We start from the raw sequence: 22,327 nt of genomic DNA, 5'->3' as shown, positions 1-22,327 counted from the left end.
CTGGAATATTATTCAGCTACAAAAAATACAATTTTCCCATTTGCAGCTACAACATGCATGGATCTTGAGGACACTCTCCTAAATGAAATAAATCAGAGAAAGATAAATACCATACAGGGCCATTATATTAGTAATCTAAAATGGCAAGGAAGCATACATAAAAGCCAAATTCATAGATACATATCACATATTGGTGGTTGCAGGAGGTGGGGGTTTGAGGGTAGGTGAAAGGGATCAAAAGATAGAAACTTCTAGATATAAAATAAGTAAGTCATTGGGATTACTGTACACCATGACAATTATAGTTAATAATACTGTATTGTATATTTGAAAGTTGCTAAGAGAGTAAATCTTATAAATTCTCATCACAAGAAAAAATTTTTCTAACCATATATGGTGACGGGTGTTGAACAGACGTATCATGGTGATCATTTTACGATATATACAAATATTGAATCATTGTGTTATACACTTGAAGCAAATAATGTCAATTATAACAAAATTGAGTATAAAAATTATAGCATTTTTGGCATTATATATCAAGCGTAACTTAATAAGAGGTTAAAACAATTTTTAAAAAATCTATATTTTGATTCATTTAGGAAACAATAACCTCAGGTTAACATAGATATGTTTTTTAGAAAAATTAAATACGCTTCTTGAGACAAAAACAAGTGAGATAACTGGTATTATTTTACATTATTACAAGTCTCTTCAAATTTGGTTTGCCGTAAAAGCAGACAGCTAGATTCTCATACATACTTTCCATTCAACATGTTGTAGTATCAATATATTGTTTTGATCAAAGCATGTAAAGAAAATCTGGCTTCACAGAGATATATATTTGAAAAAGAGAGGAGTATTTTAACAGCCTATTTAGATAACTGGATATTTTTCTTTGGCCCTTCACCAAAACCCAGCAGTTACTAGTTCCTTAAAGATTAATGTCAATATGAAAAAGTTTTCATACTCTACCGTATTAAAATCCATTGGTCTATCCTGTGCTTTGAATGGATCTTTGAGCCAGGCATGATTTTCTAACTTGTACTTCACTATTTCATTTAATCCTGGTCATTTAGAAAATACTGGTTCACTGAATCAGGCAAATCTTCCAAAGGTCGATAAAATTTGTTCGACAATATAAACAAAAAAATCACATTAGTTAAGGCCATCAACAATCTTATCAGAAAAGCCTCTAATCATTGGAAAGCTGTCACACAAAGGTATATACAAGTTTTTCAAAATTCAAAATTTCACTTCAAAGCTCAAATTTTATATTTGTCACAAAATATATGTCAGTTTTTTTTTCTTAAAATGAGAGACTGTTCATTTTTGAGAAAATGTCCACCCAGTCCTCAACACTGAATAACTATGGTTTATCTGTCATTCATTCTTTAAAATAAAAATGGTAAAAAAAAAAAATATAGGCAGTTCAATTTGCAACTCAAATGCACAAATGCTTTATTTACCCTGAGACAACCCTTGTACTTTGGCATGCACACAAATTTAAAAACACATGTATTAAAGGTCCAGATTTAATAACATTAATAATGTTTACTGCTTCATGAAGAACTTTCTTCAAAGTGGTATTTTATTTATTTACTACGAATGCATAAAGGCAAAGAAACACACTGGCTTGATTCATGCTAAAGTCCGTGCAGTTTTACTCACCATTGCTTCTGGACCATTGGTACCCATGTCAACACAGTGAAAAAGGCAAGTAAGGAAAATAACTTTGACTTTGCTGACCCCCCGCAAAAATGTTTTAGGACACCCAGTGGTCTGCAGACCACTTCCTTAAACGAAAGTGCACTGATTGCTCTGGAATGGTGACAGAAGCATGAGTAGAAAAGAATGGAAGCATACCAAAAATTCGGCCCTTTTCTCAATGCTGACAGGACTCATGGAGAGTGTTAGTGTTCCTGGTAGCTGTGTGCCTTGTAGAGACCCACAGTAGTTCTTGTACTTGCCAGACTAGACTCAGACATTGCTAGTTTTCTGTAATAAGACAGCCTGTGCAGTTCCAATGAGTAGTTTTGCTAACGGACTGGTAAGTTCTAGACAGGCAACCTAGACTAAGTAATGTCTTAGGCTGTAAATAAGGCCAACGTCTATTAAAAATAGGCTTGGCCAGGGGCGCCTGGGTGGCACATTTGATTAAGTGTCTTCGGCTCAGGTCACGGTCTCCGGTTTGTGAGTTTGAGCCCCTCGTCAGGCTCTGTGCTCACAGCTCAGAGCCTGGAGTCTGCTTCAGATTCTGTGTCTCCTCCCTCTGTCCCTGGCCCTCCCCTGCTCACGCTATCTCCCTCTCAAAAATAAACAAACATTAAAAAAAAAATTAAAAAATAGGCTTGGCCAGAATATATGCCAGTTGTTACACAGAGCAGTCAGTGAATGTGAGCCAACTTGCAGGCCATCCTCTTCTTTCAGAAAGCTGTGAACTCAGTTCGTATAGAATCACAAACAACAATAACAAAGTACAGCTTCACAAAAAGCAAATTTGTACCCACATTGGTAGCATTTGCTTTGGAGTTATCTCATTTCATGAGAAATGGAATGACTAAATAGTATTTTAATGTTTTAGCCCTGGTGTAACAACTAGGAGTTTTGGGCAAGGCCATGACCTTCTCGCTGACTACCCATCTCAAGACTGAAAAAGAGCATCTAAGTACTTAGGAAGAATCAGTGTTGACTCTTATTTTTGAAGTTTAGCCTGAACAACACAATCTGTCATACCACTACACTTTCTCTGTCTTTGAGATGAGAGGCACTATGAATGCTCACTATTCAATGATTTGTTCATTCACCAGGAATACATCGCGACTAGCATAGTTCACTGGTTCTAAGACACACATTTTCTTTTCACATTTTAACATCTCTGAGGTGGGGAGTGTCTTACAATCAATGAAATACTTTTTAGTCAAAGTCCTGTTGGGAAACAGACAACAGACTCAAATGGGAATTGGAGAGGATATAATGAAAGGACTATAATGGTGTGGGCATGGTAAAGGAACTCAGTAAGGGGTACTGAAGCACTTCAAAGCTAACAGCATCAAAGGATATTTACCACCCTAGGCCTACAGGGCAAGGGGAGGGAGTGACAAGTGGAGCCCAGAGAGAACTGTATGTATAGTTTTAGGACAGATCACCTAAGAGGAGCTGTGACAGAAGAACAGTCTCTAACAGCCTTCAGCCTAGCAAGGGGGAATAAACACCCTGAACTTTCTGTTCCCTTGTCCTCTAATCTACCACTATTGGCTCCAGTTGGCCAAATGCAGCGTAAAACCAGAGAGCAAAGTAGCAAAGCACAAAGCAGTTTGGAAACCACCTGATACATAATAGGTGCACAACCAAGGTCACTTCTGATCCCTTCCCTTGTCATTACCTACGATTTATTTAGCGCAAAGGGAGTGATGGTGTCAGGGTTCAGATTTACAGAAAGATAAGTGAGCAAAAACCACAGTGATGGTCGAATTCAATAGCTGAGCACCAAGAAGAGTTTTTCAACATCATCCTAGCCTTAGAAACAAAAAGCAGACACTCATTCCATCCGTGTGTGTCAGTTCAACAAATGTGCTTTTCTCCAAAGACAAAGAAGTATAAAAACAGGAGGAATATAGGTGACATATAATCAGTCCTCAGGGACATACAATCCATCTTCAAGTACTCAGGAATAACTTGTAACAGAACACATTAGAGATATTAGGAAAGTGAATTTAATGAAAAAGACATTAAAGTTTGCAGCAAGTACAGGGTGGAACAAAGCTTTGGTTTGGGGTACATATTCCATACAGAAGCTTAGAAGTAGGCATGTTAAACATTTAAGTATTGCTACTAATTTTGCACTAAACATGGCAAGACAAATAAATAGGAACAGTTGAAGAAAACCCAGAAAACTAGCAAAATAAATGCAGACTTCCCATCATCTCCAGGGGATTTAAAAAATGTTACTGTTTCCTAGAGTTTTCCATCCTTTTCTCTTTATTTAAAAACAAAGCTACTGTATCATACACTTAAAAATGTGTTAAGACAGTATAATCTCATGTTAAGTGCTCTTAATGAAATTTTAAAAAATACAAACAAATGAACTATCAAACCACAAAAAGACATGGAGAAACCTAAAATGTGCATCGATAAGTGAAACAAGCAAGTCAGAAAGGGTACATACCATATGATTTCAACTAATGACATTCTAAGAGAAGGCAAAGGAAAGACACTACAGTAGACAGTAAAAAGATCAGTGGTTGCCAAAGGTTAGAGCACAGGAGATTTTTATGGCACTGAAATTATTCTGCATGATGATGTAATCGTGGATGCAGGATATTATGCATTTGTCAAAACCCACAAAACTGTAAAACACCAAGAATGAACCCTAATATAAACTATGGACTTGAGTTAATAATGATGTACCAGTATTGATTCATCAACTGCAATAAATGTACTACACCAAGATGTTCATTATAGGAGAAACTTGTTGGGGATGGTGTAGTTGTATATGGGAACTCTCTGTACTTTCTGCTCAATTTTTCTGTAAACCTAATACTTCTATGAGAAATAAAATCTATGGATTTAAAAGCAAAGAAGTCGGATTCCTATCTGAGCAGGAGTTTAGGAGAATAAATTGGCAGCCAAAGCAGGTGGGTGGCAGAGACAAAGCAGAAATGAACACACCCACAGGTAGGCTACCCAGCCTTTGGCAGTTTGGAAAATTACCCCTCTTATTTCTTCCCAAGGAGAGCCCCTGTCCTAATGTCCCAGTGAGCCAATGATCATTAGCTGTTCTTAGGATATTGAGAGTTTGTCTTCCTTCTCCAGCCCACTAAACTCTTAGACTCATCTTCAGGCCCAGAAAAAAAAAAAAAAACAAAACCAAATGGACTGCTTGTGACAACCACACTCAATCTAGGAATGGAGACCAAGTACATTCAGTCGGGCCAATTCTTGCACTGATGATATGGTGCCCCTCTCAGAGGTTCTGTAAATATTTGTGTAACATTTGAGGAACACCTGCCTGGTGGAAGGGGTACAAAGGAAACCCTCAATGGAGGCACCCCCCCCCTTTCCCTATGTCCTTGGCAATTCATGTCTAGCCCAAACTGTAAACCTTATTCAACAAAACAAACGCTTTGCCTCTAAATAGACCTGTCTTTCTTAGAATTTATCAACCATGAATCGCTCTTCAGGCATGGGTCCCTTCTTCACTTATTTATTGAAATAGACATTATTTCATCCTCCTAATACCATACTCTTCCTTAGAGAAGTTCTCTACCTCATTACCTTTTCAGGGATGTTTAGTGCCCCTTATAACTTGGCACCCCGGGAAGTAGCCAGGATAGCCCCTACCCAACCCCGTAAACTGGTTTTGTGCATTCAGATGCTTTGCAAGCATATGATTCTAACAGGGCTGGGTTTTGAGGTAAAAGGAAAAAGCTGAAAATTAACAATAATATTTCCATTAATCCATGTGGGATCATGAGGAGTTCCCAAGGTTCTTGTATAAACCCCATTAGTCAGAGGGACAATGTAGGAAGATATTTAGGAATTAAGGAGGACAAATTAAGTGAGGGTGATGAAGGTCAAAAGCAAAAAGATTCAGGAAATTCTAGACATCTATTTCTTCATATCAACTGAAAGCCAATGATCTCTCTTCAAAAATGTCCATTTATGAATAATGAATATGAGGAAAGGATAGAAAAGAAAATATATTCCCAACCTGCAATTGCTCTAACTATAGTTTAACCATAAATGATGGACATAAACTGTCTTGTAACAGAATGGTTCCCTTCCTTGTTTCCAAGTGAGAAAGATTTTAAAAGTTTTATTGTTTGGAATCATCAATTCTCATGGATTTGCACAAACGAGTGTCAACTTTCTGAAGACAAAATTAACCTTGGGCGAAGCAGAAAAAAATGCATGGAAGGAGCAATCAGACTCTTTCCCAAAGTAAGCAGATCTAACAATAAAGAGGTGAAACGAAAATATTTAGATTCAAACACGTATCTAGTTCTCTGCTCTTCTTTAAGGAGCCTTTTTTTCCCTCACAAATGCCAATGACTTAAACTTTTGCTTTAAATTATAATAAAATATTTTTACTTTCTTGCTGTGTTAATCTCTGCCTCAACCAAAGAAAAAGAAAAGCAGAGTTAAGTCTCCCTTTGTGCTGAGATACTAAAGATAAAAATATGATCTACTACCCCATATGAGTGTTTTGTCATGTACAGGCAACACTAACTACATATTCCACTTCCCTTTTCCAAATATGGAAGGAACCCCCTGCCAGAATAGTTTGATGAGTTCTAGGGAGGCAAATGAGGTACAAATGCTGATCTTTGAAACACTGTGCATTCCTCATAATGCCAAGAGTAGTTTGTATTTCTATGGAATTTGTTTCAACAGAACGGTAAACTTCCTTCTGTAAATAAAAAGCACAATTCTGAACAACAACCCTGTGAGGAAGGCAGGCTTGATCTCTCTAGCATGAAGGATAAGCAATGGGCCACAGAAAGAGATGATCTTTACACCAAAAGAGGGTGTTAAGGAAAGGCATGGCAACATGGTTTGCTTGTAGATTCCACAACCTGTTAACAAAAAAACTGACCAGTTTTTCTCCCCATCAAATAAAACACATTTTGAAATATTTATTATCTAGTCAGATGAAGTAGGAAATTCCAGCCTAAAAATAAATTACTATTACCCACAATGGGTAATATAACACAAAATAAGATTTCCTTCCTTCCTTCCTTCCTTCCTTCCTTCCTTCCTTCCTTCCTTCCTTCCTTCCTTCCTTCCTTTCTCCTCCTCCTCCTCCTCCTCCTCCTCCTCCTCCTCCTCCTCCTCTTCTTCTTCTTCTTCTTCTTCTTCTTCTTCTTCTCCCTTTTTTTTTGTATTTCTATACACTGGAGACCACTTAATTGTACATAGAATGATTAAGTTCCAGCCAAGCATTCAGGAAAAGAAGGGCCCAAGAGATTATGAACAACAGAGTGCTGTATCTAGCTCACCAATGGCCTCCCCCACCCCAGTGGTTAAAATTTACAAAGCATATTTACATATATTACTTTCTTTCATATCTTCAGTAACTCCAAGTTATCCTGATTATTCCTATTTTACAGGCAAAAAGATCAAGGCCTAGATTGGATACTTAACTTGACCGAGGTCACATAGTTGGTAAGCAGTCAAGACTTGAGCTAATATCATCTGAGTCCGAGGTTAGGCTCCTTCCATTTCACCATGATTGCCTTGCAATGAACAATGTCCAAGTTAGCCAAATCTAACCTGCCATCATGACATAGAGTGAGTCCAGTTATCACAGTTGAGTTATTTTATCTTCTTATGCAGTGTTTCTCAAAGTGTGATCCATTTGTATCAGAATCACCCAAGAATCTTGATTAGAATGATGGGAATTTCTGAGGATTTTGTTCAGTAGGTTTGGAGCAATGCTCTGGAATCAGTGTATTAAATTCATACTCCGGATGATTCAGATAATCCTTTGGAATCCTCGATGTGGCTCAATTTCCATGGCTATTGTTCAAACTTTGCTAGATCCAATTTTTGTTATAGTGTTACCTGTCTAGATTTCCTCCTCCTGTTTGTTTTAATTTCAGAGGCCATAAATGACACCATTATAGGAGGAGAGCCCTTCTGCCAACTTCTAAAGGCAATGCTTTATTTAATGTGAAATATCTATATGGAACAAAAAAATAAACATTGATCACAGTCCCAAATGCCATAGGCTTTTACTCTGAGGTACTTCCCGGATGATTCAATATTTCAATCTACTTTGCTTCTAAAAGTAGGACTTGCCCTTGTTTCTTCCATGACTTTCTCCTCCCCCATCAAATATAAACCTTAGGGTAGCAGGTGATGATGAGACTGATATTACTGTGAATCAGGCGGGTCATCCATTAGTTACTTAAACACTTAAAGATCAATGGTCATATATTTGTGTGGGTTTATTAAGGAAAAGGAGACTAGGATTATGAAGTTACATCAAAATATCTTTGTGTTTGGCATTTTTGTGTCCTGGAAGATCTACAACATGATGATTCAGTTATAGTGACAATGTAAGTGAAATGAGAGCTGATAAATTATCTTCCAGATGTCCTGAAAGTACTGTTGACAATCTGAATGGATAAAGTCAGGCTTTAAAGCTTGCCCATATCCCTTTACAACTTGTATGATTCAAGTGAGGGAATGCTGAGGGCTGAGATGTCCTGACAAGGACACTCCTGCAAGGTCATGGTATCTTCTGAGAAGGTGATATGGAGAGCTGGGCTGGAGAGCACTCTCTGTGCTTTTATCTGTGCTGAGACAGACTGGGCTGAACTGTCCAGCTGAACTGGCTCAACTGGGTAGATGACAGTACAAGGCACTGAGACAGGATATACTAGAATAGGAAGAATTGGGTACAAGGGGAAGGTGGAATAAAGGGTTCCATTTTGACTATGTTGAAAACATGAGCTATGCTGGTGGATAGGTCATATAGGTAGGTGGGTCTGAGTCTAAGGCTGAGAGGAAGGGTCTGGGTTGGAGATGTGAGTTTGAAGTTATAAGCATATAAAACTACGAGGGCAGCATACATGATAATGCCAGAGATGGTGTATGAAGTGATAAGAAACAACAAGCACTGAAGAATCCGATGCTTATCATTTAACAACCTTTAACAGAGAAGGAGAGGGAGCAACTAATGACACAGAAAAACTAGGCATATATGATATTGCAGAAGGCCTCTACTGAGGGGCTACTGGGTTATTTTCTATCTTTTGCAATAAATACTTTTGTATGTACTCATTTCTCACACCTGTATCTATCTCTGTAGGACAAATACCCCAAATTGGAAATACCCAAAAATCTCATTTTGAATTTCGAAGTGTTGATGTTTGAAAGAAAAGGTTATTCAGAAAAGCCACCAAACATAGATAGCTTAGTTAACCATATTTAACATGGCATTTGATAGGAATGGTTAAATAAATTTGCTATATCCCTATAATGTAATACCCTATATGCATAAGAAAGAATGAGACTATCAATCATTTCTGCTATGGAAGAGGAGGAAGGCAGACGGACTTTTCACAATTTTGAACTATTTGAATTGTGTGCCATTCACATATGTAATCTAGATTTTAAAATATTTGTACTTCTACACAATACTTAGTAAAAAGAATGACATGAAGATCAATTTACCTTTTCTCTCTGAGAACAACATTGCAGGTTTCTGATGGACTTCTGCATACCTAGGTTTTGCATTGTGGAAATACCCAGTTAGATGTTGGATTTTATGAAACCCTAATACAGAAAACTGCTCTAAATGTGGCAAAGATCTGAACACATAAAGTTTATGCTCATCTAGAGTTTAAGTTATAGATTTTAGAATTTATTATTTTGCCACTTTTATTGTTAGCGAATAAATCTACTTCATTTTGTTTACTGTATTTTTAAAAATTTTTTTAAATTTATTTTTGAGAGAGAGCAAGAGAGAGAGAGAGAGAGAGAGAGAGAGAGAGCGAGAGCGAGCAAGCACGGGAGGGGCAGAGGGAGAGGGAGCCAAAGAAGTAGACTCCAGGCTCCAAGCTGTTAGCACGGAGCCCAATGCGGGGCTTGAACTCACAAACCATGAGATCATGACCTGAGCCGAAGTCAGACACTTAACTGACTGAGCCACCCAGGCGCCCCCATTTTGTTTACTTTAGAGATGTCTCCATACTTCACTATCATCTCCCTCTCATGTGTCCCCAAAATATCAATGAAGACAGAATGGGTCAGGTCAAGTCTGAAGACAAGTTTTCCAATACAGGAAGTAGTGATGATCTTACACTTTGTGTTTTGTTTCTTTTTTTTTTTAACGTTTTTTTATTTTTGGAACAGAGAGAGACAGAGCATGAACGGGGGAGGGGCAGAGAGAGAGGGAGACACAGAATCGGAAACAGGCTCCAGGCTCTGAGCCATCAGCCCAGAGCCTGACGCGGGGCTCGAACTCACGGACCGCGAGATCGTGACCTGGCTGAAGTCGGACGCTTAACCGACTGTGCCACCCAGGCGCCCCTGTGTTTTGTTTCTTAAGAAGGGCAACATAGGGATGGGAGTTTGAGTTTTTAAAAAATATTCCATATATACTGAGCTACACTAGACTGGTAACTTTAATTTTTGAGAAATAGCCTTTTTTGAATAATACTGAAATGGACTGCTTATTCCCTCAGAATAATGCTAAATATATTCTTAAATCAGTTTTCAAAATTCAAGAAGAAATTTAGAATATGAAAAAATTAGCTTGAATAAGCCTAAAGATGATTCTACCTTTCTTACCACTAAAATTCAGTTTCTATCCTTTCAAAGATTTTATATGAATTCAAGTAAAAAAATGAGCTGAGGGGCTAGACTAGGACTCTGGCAGAAAAGTCGATCAGGTACTTCATACTGAAGTAATCCGACTCTGCTCCACCTTCTTTCATCTATGCCCTCCTCTCCACCTGGATAAGCACAAGATTATGCCAGGGGCTACAGTAGAAAGAATACTGGCCTATAAATCACAGCCTGGATTTAAGTCTGAATATAGTCATAGCTTCTATATGACCGTGGCCAAGTCATGTCAGCTCCCTGGGCTTCAGATTTGGAATATGCAAAATGAGGAACAGGTCTGAGGTACCTTTCTGCTTCAACTACCTTTGCATTTAAGTTTGGTGGCTAAAGCATCTAGAATTCCAGGTAACAGAAAGTATGGTAGACTGAACTACTGGTAACAATTCTTCTTCCCTTTCTGCATATCAACCTTGCCATGGCTTCATCGTGCACAGATGGATTTTCCTGCCTATTGATTTTAGGCTTGGCCATATGACTTCCTTTGACCAAAGAGATATCAGTAAATATGATACAAGCAGGAGCTCAAAATGTGCATTAGTTCTTACTTCCTTGTAGTTAGTGGCTTAGAATATTTTATAAACTAACTGTTTATAATAGAACTAATTGTTAGGTCATAATTAGGGTGACCCTACATCCCAATTTTCCCAGTTCAATCCTGGTTTACATCTGTTGTTCCAGTATAATAATTTCGTTCTTCTCATTCTCAAAAGTGGGCTGATTTAGATTATAAATTATATAGTCACCAAAAAAACCTTTCAGTTCATCTTGAAAACTTACCTGGTTAATCCACAAGTTTGCTACAATAACAGGGCCACCTCCTTGTCCAAGCAACCATCCCCACCATGCCTTCTTTGGACTGTGGGGATTCCCAGGGTGAGAAAAGGGTAGACAGTATTCCTTCTTACTCTTCAAGTGATCTATATTATGAGTGGCCCTTTTATCCCTCAAACCCTTTTAAGAAACCTAAAATAACTCATTAATAGAAGTTTAGGGACTCCAAATCTCTACTGTAGTTTCAAAGAAGCTTGCACCATTTCCCTTATGGTATAAAGCCTATGAATCACTGTACAATTTACTTGCTGACAGGATAATGTGACACACTTTCCATCATCCAATCAAAAAGGCCTTGGTCCATGGACATATGGAGGTACATGCTCTTACAGACACTCAGCAAGTCCCTAAATGTTCATAACACTGACATCTCTCCCCGCATGTCCCAGTTCCCTCAGGTGAGAAATGGCAGGGAAACAGAATCCCAGGTACCAAGCCTGATAATAATAGGAAATGGCAGCCAGACAGTGCCTGGAGGCCCCATTTTAGAGACTGGTACCTTCAGAGTCTACACTTCCCCATGCTGGAACGGAGCATGAGTACACCCTCCACGGGAGTCCCGGGATTGTCGGCCATCTTCTGCCAAAGGCGTTGCTCTTCCCCCTGAGAGTCCATCCAATCCACGTTCTTCCCATGGCTCATACCTGAAGAGGGGGAAAAGGAGTGTTACACTTCACAGGTGAAACATTTCGATCTTCTGGAAGACACTTATCAACCTCTAAGGGGGTCTTTTGAGCAGAGAGTCCTTCACTGGCTTGTTTTTCCTTACCGCATCTAGTGAGTAGTGTTAGTTAGAACGAAAGACTTCCTTTGTAGTCTGACTACTCACTTCTGCCAAGACGAAGAGAAACAAATCAGGACGGCCCTAGTGGGTCATTTCCACCACCCTCCAGTTTGGTAGTTTATCACAGAGCAGGCTCTCTTCTGGACTGAGTTAACCTGAGAGAAGAACAGGCTGAACGGGTCTCTGAAGCACTCGCTTTTTAACAAGGCCCCTCGTTAAACTCCCCACTGACCTGGGGATTTTTCACTTTAGTGGTATAGCTATTCTTGGCTCTCCGTAATCTATAACAAAGTAGAGCATCATAGAGGCAGGGTTGTTCTTAACAGGAATATAGACCATGGTGCATGCAGACCCTCCATGTCTTACTTAAATTATGGAATAATGAGAATCTGGGGAGCTACATGTGCTCTACTACTGTCATTTCCCTCCAATTCACCCTGTTGGCTTGCATCTTGTGGCATCAGTAGTATGCTTCCATAATCTGTTTAAACAACATTAGATGTTCTTTTTTAGCGGGGAAAATGGGTTTCCTTTCAATTCAACCAGTGAGTAATCTGAGAAGAGGATGAAGTAAAGTTGGTCTTGGAAAGTGTTCTCTCCCCTGTCAGAAGTCTGTGCTGTCTTGGTGATCTTCTCCTGAGCAAAACATGAAATAGCACCCAAGAAGGTAGTTGAAATTCACTTAGACTAAGATGTAGGTGATATTTTCTAAAAGGACTGAATACAAACATTTTATATCTTAAACTTATAGCCAAAGGATGCAAACTTATGTAGTAGTATTTTTAACAATGAACAGATTCTTGGCTAAAGGGATGGAGCATGTGTGGTAATTTCAGGAATCAGTTAAGCTGAAACTATGTGTGCATCTACTACACGTTAACCGGCAGGAACCACTCTTCTGCCCCATGCCTCGTCACAGACCATCTCAGGGTCCCCAAGTCCCTCACCAGTTCCAGAATTCAAACGAACTCCTCCCAGAAAGATGTTGCTGGAAAAGGCCTCCTTGTCCCAGACAGTAAGTTCGAGGCAAACATTCCTTATGTCCTGGGGATGCAGGCCACTGAACATGAAAGTATGGTTCCACTGAGGGTTAACACTCTTTTTTATTACCAGAGTTTTGTGCTTGGTGGCTTTGCTATCATCAGGGAGCAGGTAGCTGCAAGAGAAAATGCAATCAAGCCATCAGTGAGACAGTAGCAATGGCATCCTTGAGTAGTCATTTCAATTCCCCATCATTCTTTAAAAAAATTTTTTTTAATGTTTATTTATTTTTGAGACAGAGAGAGACAGAACGTGAGCAGGGGAGGGGCAGAGAGAGAGGGAGACACAGAATATGGAACAGGCTCCAGGCTCTGAGCTGTCAGCACAGAGCCCGATGTGGGGCTCGAACTCATGGACTGAGATTATGACCTGAGCTGAAGTCAGAAGCTTAACCGACTGAGCCACCCAGGCACCCCCAATCAATTCCCCTAATTCTTAGTATGTGTATGTGTGTGCATGTGTGCACGTGTGTGTGTATTTGATTTTTTTCTTCTAGGTTCTTCTATGCTTAAATCTAGATTTAAGTGGATTGGTTTATTGTTTATTTTAAGTAGGGCAATAGTAAAATTCCTGCACTTTCCTTTCTAATCCTATTTTGGTCCCTCATCTTGAAATGAAAATATCTCCTATAGTAGGTTCTTACAATAAATAAGACACCTTGCAACACTTGAGATTGCATTTCATGTACCAAGAAAAAGACTCCTTATCTCCCAATATTCATTCTCTCCTTCTTCTTTAAAATACTATTTTTTTTTTTTAGTTAGGCACAAGATTGCCCAGAATAAAGACAACATTCCTAGCCTCCCTTGCAGCGTATATAGCTGTGTACTAAGTTCTGGCCAGTAGGACACAAAAAGTGGCTCTATGAAGTGTCTGGGAATTACCTTATGGCTGGAATTTGGATGGCATAGCTGAAACTCCAGCAGCTACCTGGGCCAATGAGGTGAATACCATAACAAGACAGAAGAAACATGGGTCACTAATTATCATGAAGCTTTCATACCTGCCCTAGATACTTTACCTTTTGTGTTTGTTTACATGCAACAGAAAAAACTTTGCTTTCTCAAGCTCTCTTTTTTTTTAAATTTTTTTTTCAACGTTTATTTATTTTTGGGACAGAGAGAGACAGAGCATGAACGGGGGAGGGGCAGAGAGAGAGGGAGACACAGAATCGGAAACAGGCTCCAGGCTCTGAGCCATCAGCCCAGAGCCTGACGTGGGGCTCGAACTCACGGACCGCGAGATCGTGACCTGGCTGAAGTCGGACGCTTAACCGACTGCGCCACCCAGGCGCCCCTCAAGCTCTCTTAAAAAAACGTAAGGTCTCTTGAAAATCAGCTCAATATTTAAGTGTAACTAGGGAGACAATTTACTAGAAAGTTATAGGCCCTTTTTCATTATAGAACAAAGATACTATCTTTTATTATCTCTGCTTTGTAAATGTTCAACAAGATACAGTGAAAACTATTTCAAAAGATGTTAAATCACCCCTGTAAGGTGACAATGAGGCCATAGGAAGGAGCCATCCCCTCATCCCACCAGACAGTGAGCAGGAAGAGGCCGGAATGGATGGTGGGGCTGATGAGAGAAAATGCAATGGCAGGATACAAATAAAACATATCTTTTGTGCTTAAAACTATTGTGAGAAAGACTGAAGGACAGATGGACTGGGACTCAGGCCCACACACTCAGCAGCAGGAAAGTCCCAGATATCTGCTTCTCTTTATTATTTGCTTTATCAAAATTAGAATGTTGTGAGGGTAAAAGTTTGACTCATTTTCTTATAGAGACAATTATACTTTTCTAAGAAGGACTGATGAGAAGAACAGTAATGTGACTGACTCAAAGAATTAACCTCGTGCCTAAAATCTATAATAAATCCACAAAACATAAAGAGAAAGAAAGCCAAATATAACACTACAGAAAATCACCAATCACAAAGAAAGAGAGCAAGAGAAGAAGAGAGGAACAAAGAAGAACTACAGAAACAACCAGAAAAACAATGAACAAAATGGCAGTAAGCTCCTACCTATTCAAAATGATCTTAAATATAAACGGCCTAAAGGCTCCAATAAAAAGACAGAGGATGGCAGAATGGATAAAAAAACAAGATCCATCTATATGCTGCCTATAAGAGACTCACCTCAGACCTAAAGACACATACAGAGTGAAAGTGAAAGGATGAAAAAATTTTACCACGCAAATGGAAGCAAAAAAAAAAAAAAAGTCTGGAAGAGCAATAATACTTAGACAAAATAGACTTTAAAACAAAGGCTGGCTGTAACAAGAGACACAGAAGGGTATTACATAATGAGATAAGGATCAATCTAACAAGAGGGTATAATAATTGTAAATATCTATGCACCCAATATTGGAGCACTTAAATACATAAAACAAATATTAACGGACATAAAGAGAAATTGGTGGTAACATAGTAACAGTAGGGTTTAACACCCTACTTAAATCAATGGCAGAAAATCAATAAGGAAAAGGTATCTTTGAATGACACATTAGACCAGATGGACATGACAGATATATACAGAACGTTCCGTTCCAAAACAACAGAATACAGATTATTTTCAAGTGCACATGGAACACTGTCCAGAATACATCACATCTTAGGCAACAAAACAAGCTTCAATAAACTTAAGAAGACTGAAATCATACCATGTATCTATTCTGACTACCATGGTATGAAACTAGAAATCAATCACAAGAGAAAACTGGAAAAAAGAAATATGCCTCTGCCAAAGCACTCTCCAGTTGATATCTCTGGGGAAGGTGCTCTGAAATCTCTACTTTTTACAATTTCCCCTAAGAGAACAAAACACCAATGATCTAATATTTTTGTTGCTTTTGTATATTACCAGTACCAAATGATAACAAAGCATAATAAAAAATATATTACATGTAGAAAATCATATTTTCTCCTCCTTTGAGAAATGAATCTTACAGGAAAATCTGCCAGTATTGAGGATGAGAATGATGAGAAATCCTGAAATATGCTGGAAGCAAGCTGAAAGCTAGAATAAGCAGCCCCCTCTATACTTGTGTTGTTTCATATCTAAAAGCCAGTATTTAGGGGCGCCTGGGTGGCGCAGTCGGTTAAGCGTCCGACTTCAGCCAGGTCACGATCTCGTGGTCCGTGAGTTCGAGCCCCGCGTCAGGCTCTGGGCTGATGGCTCAGAGCCTGGAGCCTGTTTCCGATTCTGTGTCTCCCTCTCTCTCTCTGCCCCTACCCCGTTCATGCTCTGTCTCTCTCTGTCCCAAAAATAAATAAACGTTTAAAAAAAAATAAAAAAAATAAAAGCCAGTATTTATGGGGCACCTGGGTGGCTCAGTCAGTTAAGTGTCTGACTCTTGATCTTGGCTCAGGTCATGATCTCACAGTTTATGAGACTGAGCCTCGCACTGGGATTCAACTTTTGAGATTGTTTGGGATTCTGTCTCTCCCTCTCTCTGTCCCTCTGCTGCTCACTCTCTGTTTCTGTCTCTCAAAAATAAATAAAAAAAAAAAAAGGCAGCATTTAAGGGTAACTCTTACCTTGTACATTGAGAGTAAGACTAACACAGAAGTCTCACAGCCACCACTGTCTCATGGATCACAGACCCTCTCATCTCCCATTAAGTATTTTCTAAAATGAGTTAAAACAAAATTACCCCTTCACAAAGCTATCGCAAGTGCCTCCCGACTTCACTGCGGTCAAATTCTTTGCCTCTTTGATGAACACTTCCAGTATTCCTCCAAATATTACAGGTGACTCCTTCTTCTTTCCCCTTTTGAAGCTCTTCTTTCCTGCATCAGCCATCAAAATGAGAGAGATTGAGAGAGACGGAGAGAGAGGGAGGGAGAAGGGAAGTGAAAGAAGGGAAGAGAGAGAGGGTTCTATTTCAAAGTTCAGAAAGAAAATCTGCAAATACTGATTTCACTTGCTGACTGAATCAGGTCTTTATGCTACCGTGTATTTTTCCATGTATTTATTTAAATGTTTTTTACCCCACTGGATTCCATCTGGATAGGTCACCCATTTGTGTTTGTTGAAAAACAAGAACAAATAAATTTATTTGTTTTCAATATATGAAGTTTATTGTCAAATTGGTTTCCATACAACACCCAGTGCTCATCCCAAAAGGTGCCCTCCTCAATACCCATCCCCCACCCTCCCCTCCCTCCCACCCCCCAGGAACAAATAAATTTAAAACTTTATCCCCCAACAAGGAATATCTTTTCACAGGTGTATATATAGAGAGAAAAGGGAAAAGACCCTGAGAGCTGCCTGAGCCACATTCTTGCTCTCAGTGAGAAACAGCGACAGTGAACGCCACACACAAGTGTGCAGACTCCAAAAGAGAAAATTCCATAACTTCCTTCTTGGATGTTTCAGTCTCACAAATTGAGAACTGTGCAAGGCCAGCTCCAAAGGCAATATATAGCCCAGGCACAACTACATTTTTGAGTGAGAGAAAACTCTTCCTGTGTCACATTTTTATTCTGATGAAATGTGCTCAAGGTGAATAATCACCACCACCACCACCACCACCTTTATTTAGTGCTGCTTTAAGCACGTTACACGAATGAACCTATTTAATCCTTGCAATAACCCTATGAAGTAAGGAAACGGAGGCTGAGAGACAGTAATTACTTGCACAGGGTCACAATGAAGAGGGTGATAAGGAATGGAAGGACAGAGGAAGCTGGCTATAGGAGTTGATGGTAGAAGGGCAAAAGGGATTTAAAAGTAGACTCCATCTGGATTTTTCCTTTGGTGTGTTCTAGTCAACTTCCTCCTCAAGACTCCCTGAGTAACTGTCAATATCATAAATAGGTACAGCAGCTTTTTACACCTCCCCTCTCAGCAGACTGTACCACTCCCTCCCTCCCCACTCCATCCTGGGGAAGATTCTAGGTCTCTGGGACTTCCAGGAAACAAATATCATCATTAAGGCTGGTTTCTAAGTATGAAATTTGCCCTTTACTTGTAAAGATCTTGCACCCTTCCCCGTATGTCAGATATACTTCTCAACTCTCTCCAAAGTTAGTGACACCTAATCCTTTACATTTTCATCTGCATAATGGGAAAGTAACATAATCCAACAATTCCTGAGCCCTATTCCCACACTTCTAGATACAGAATGTCCTTGATCAAAGTCACCAATTTTTACTCTACCTTGAACTTGTTCTAGAGGAAGCACCAGGTTCTCCTCTGGGGGAATGTAACGTAAGACAACTGTCAGCTCTCCTTTATAGTGAAGGCCTATGTCAGGAGCAAATTCCACCTGGCCAAGGGAAAACACGTGAAAAGAAAACGTGACAATGCTTGGTTTATTATTTTGTAGCCCATGTTTGAATGTACAATATTAACTTGCGGGATTAAATATGACAATCCATTTCCATTCAACTATGTTAGAATTTACTGGTTTAAGATATGCCTTAGGTATAAGAAAAAGAGAGGCTGGAAAACTCTATGAAGGTATTTCTCTGTAACTTTTAACATTAAAGTAAAAGGAATTTGAGAGGAGATATAGGACACACGTGTGGTCAGTCAGTGGCTACTGACAGTCTATGGTACAATGAGGACTGGAACCCATCAATGAACACATAGGTTGGGGTATGAGGTGGAAATAAAGATACCACTGAAAACAGCCCCAGAAGATCCTTCTCCTTGTCTGTTCTTGGTGTCTCAAGGCTTTCCTAAGTGACCAAGAGGGGGAAAGTAGGCAGTAATGCTTGGTTCACATTGGGCTGCCAAGCCATCAAACATTAAAAACAATGTTGGTAATTCACATCATTAAAATTCAATGTGGAAGCGCTGCTATAAACATTGGGGTACATGTACCCCTATGGATCAGCACTCCTGTACATACAATGGAATACTACTTGGCAATGAGAAAGAATAAAATGCCATTTGCAGCAACATGGATGGAACTGGAAGTTATTGTGCTGAGTGAAATAAGTCAGTCAGAGACAGACAGATACCATGTTTTCACTCATATGTGGACCTTGAGAAAATTAACAGAAGACCATGGGGGAAGGGAGGGGGCAAATAAATACAAACAAAGAGGGAAGGAAGCAAACCACAAGAGACTCTTAAATATAGAGAACAAACTGAAGGTGGATGGCGTGGGGGGGGGGGCCGGGGGGAGAGGGAAAATGGGTGATGGGCATTGAGGAGGGCACTTGTTGAGATGAGCACTGGGTGTTGTATGTAAGCCAATTTGACAAATTATATTTAATATAAAAAAATAAGTTGAAAGTTAAAAAAAAAAGTAAATAAATAAATAAATCATTCAATGTGGAAAAACTGGTTCACTTGGACATTGCTGGTGGGAATGTAAAATGGTATAGCCATTTCAGAAAACAGTTTGGTAGTTGCTTATAAGACTAAGCATACAACTACCATACAACCCAGCGATTGTACATTGGGACGTTTATCCCAGAGAAATGAAAGATTATGTCCACATAAAAAGCTGTATGCAAATATTCATATCATCTTTATTTCTAATAGCCCCAAATTAGAAACAAACTAGATGACCTTCAAGAGGTGGCTGGTTCAACGAACTATGGTACAGCCATACCATGGGACACTACTCAGCAATAAAAAGGAATGAACTAGCAATATACACAGCTTGGGTGAATCTCGACAGAATTATGCTGAGTAAAAAAAACCCATCTCAAATGATACATGCCATACAATTCCATTTAAATGACATTCCTGAAGTGACAAAATAAGCGGTTGCTGGGAGTTAGGGAAGAGTGGCAGGAGGGAGGTGGGTATGGTTATAAAAGATCACAAGGGATCTTTGCTGTGACGGAACTGTTCTGCATCTTGGCTGTAGTGGTATATAAACAAAGCTACACATGTGATAAAATTGCATAGAACTAAACACACACACACACAAACACACACACACACGAGAACTGAGGAAATCTGAAGAAGATGGGTGGATTGTATCAATGCCATTACCCTGGTTGTGGCATTGCACCATAGCCTTGCAAGATGATATCACTGGGGGAAACCAGGTAAAGGGTACATGAGATCTGCCTGCATTATTTCTTATAACTGAATGTGGATCTACAATCATCTCAAAACCAAAAGTTTCAATTCAAAAATTCAATGTGAACATATACCAAGAGCCTTTGTTCTGTAAGGCTCCTACTTGCCATGGAGTCAACAGAACTATGACTTTTCATAAGTGGGGTAAGAAAAGTCATATACTTTCTTAGGCTTTTCCTTCAGGTACCTGACTCCTGAGCACTGAGTCAAGGGCTGAGAACTGCTGTCTTCTAAGAGGGTAGACCAAAAGAATTCAGAAACCCCAAAACTCACAGTGAAGCCAGAGGCTGTTCAAGCTTCAGCAAAGACAGAGACCATTACCAGGAAAAGGAATCCTTCCCTGACTTTCCTCTTGGTCGTGGTAAAACTTATTAGTAAGGGTGGGAAAAATCATTTGAAGTATTTTATTCAATCTTCTTACTAGGGGTAAACATGAGATTGGATGGTGAAATAGACTATCCATCTAATTTTTAACTGTTGTAAGTCACGTGCCTTGTAAAAGGAATTTTGTTTTGACAGTTTTAGTAAATTTTACTTAATGAGAATGTCACAAATGGAAAGTTCTAATGGACATTATAGCAGATTAAAGACGTCATAACTTTTTGATACTACAGCCAATGAGAGGTGGGGTATTTATCCTCTCTCTTTGGATTAGTGGACCTTGTGACTGCTTTGAATAGACCATGTCAAAAGTGACAATGTGCCAGTTTCTGGGCCCCAATCCTAAGATTAACAGCTTCTACTTCCCCTTTTAGAATGGATATTCTTGGGGTGCTCCTTCGAGAAGCCATGATGTTGAGGCCCAAGCTACATGGAGGAGCCACATGTAGGTGCTCTGGTTGGCAGGCCTAGCTGAATTCCCAGCTGGCAGCTAACATTAAGTGTGAGACAGCCAACTTGAACAACCAGCATAGTCAAGCCTTCATATGACTTCAGAGCCTCAGTCTACCATCTAGCTGCAACCACATGAGAGACCTTCAATGAGAACCACCTAGCTGAGCCCAGTCACCCCCAGAATCGTGTGCAATAAATTGTTTTAAACCACTAAGGTTTAGGGGCACCTGGGTGGCTCAGTTGGTTGATTTCAGCTCAACTCTTGATTTCAGCTCAACTCATGATCTCACGGTTTGTGGGTTCAAGCCCCATGTCAGGCCCAGCACATAGCCTGCTTGGGATTTCTCTCTCCCTCTTTTTCTGACTCTCTCCTGCTCACATGTCTCCTCTCTCTCTCTCTCTCTCTCTCTCTCTCTCTCAAAATAAACATTAAACCACTAAGGTTTAGGGTAGTCTCTATACAACAGTTAACCAATGCAGGCTCTATTTGCTTTTGGCTGAAAGTTTTGGATAGGAAAATATGTTGTTAGGAAAAAGTGATATGTGTGGGTATCACATACTAATATATAGTATATTAGTAGAGGCTAAAACATGTATTATTGGGATTTATTAATGTTCCATTGGTATTTAGCTTAAAATATACTGGTGACTTTTTGTAAATACAGTCTTCAAATCTTTTTTTAAATGTTTTATTTATTTTTGAGAGAAAGACAGACAGACAGACTGTGAGTGGGGAAGGAGCAGAGAGAGATGGAGACACAGAATCTGAAGCAGGCTCCAGGCTCTGAGCTGTCAGCACAGAGCCCGACGCGGGGCTTGAACCCACAAACTGTGAGATCATGACCTGAGCCAAAGTCAGTCGCTTAACAGACTGAGACACCCAGGTGCCCCCAGTCTTGAAATCTTATGAGACTAGAAAATAGTACAGATAAAGTCCTGTAGCATTATAAACACATACCAAAGAAATTCAGTGGAGTGAGTTATCTTCTAGCCTGCATGTATCTAATGTCTTTGGGATATGTGCTTGCTTTGGCAGCACATATACTAATGTCTTGGGATATTTTTGGCATTCTTGCTCAGAAATTCCAAGGCAATGTCATCTTCTGACATACCAACATCTTATATTATTAAACCAACTTCTGCTCAGAAAAATGGTATAATTCAACGCATTCAATTGACCAACACATATGGAACACCTTCTTGTAGTAATGCTTTTAAGGCATTTTGCTGAGTGCTGTAGGGACACATAAGACACAGACCTTGCTTTCTATGAGTTTTCACTCTATCCAGGAGACATATATTCAACAGAAGCTCTATTAATCTGCCCTTATTTAACTGATTCATCAGATTAATGTTCTCCATTCCCAATGAAGAGCAGATCCTCTATACAAAGACCATGCATACCTACTTCTATCAGCTGAACTGT

At 39.4% G+C, this 22,327-nt stretch overlaps 1 protein-coding gene across 1 annotated transcript in view; it reads right to left on the bottom strand.

Annotated features, from left to right (window-relative positions):
• Nucleotides 1-7,920: 7,920 nt before the first annotated feature.
• SYTL5 (synaptotagmin like 5) overlaps nucleotides 7,921-22,327 on the bottom strand; it is a 122,915-nt gene continuing 108,508 nt past the window's right edge. The window contains exons 15-19 of the mRNA XM_040468793.1: nucleotides 18,181-18,289; nucleotides 16,673-16,808; nucleotides 12,919-13,127; nucleotides 11,687-11,831; nucleotides 7,921-9,233 (exon numbers count right to left, since the gene is read on the bottom strand). Coding sequence (XP_040324727.1) covers nucleotides 11,689-11,831; nucleotides 12,919-13,127; nucleotides 16,673-16,808; nucleotides 18,181-18,289 — 597 coding nt within the window. The 3' untranslated portion in view covers nucleotides 7,921-9,233; nucleotides 11,687-11,688. The remainder of the gene's footprint in view (nucleotides 9,234-11,686; nucleotides 11,832-12,918; nucleotides 13,128-16,672; nucleotides 16,809-18,180; nucleotides 18,290-22,327) is intronic.

This window comes from Herpailurus yagouaroundi, unplaced genomic scaffold (assembly GCF_014898765.1).
Source record: "Herpailurus yagouaroundi ecotype Mexico unplaced genomic scaffold, PumYag 67793, whole genome shotgun sequence".
NCBI classification, from domain to species: domain Eukaryota; kingdom Metazoa; phylum Chordata; class Mammalia; order Carnivora; family Felidae; genus Herpailurus; species Herpailurus yagouaroundi.
This window is presented reverse-complemented; position numbering and strand designations above follow the sequence as displayed.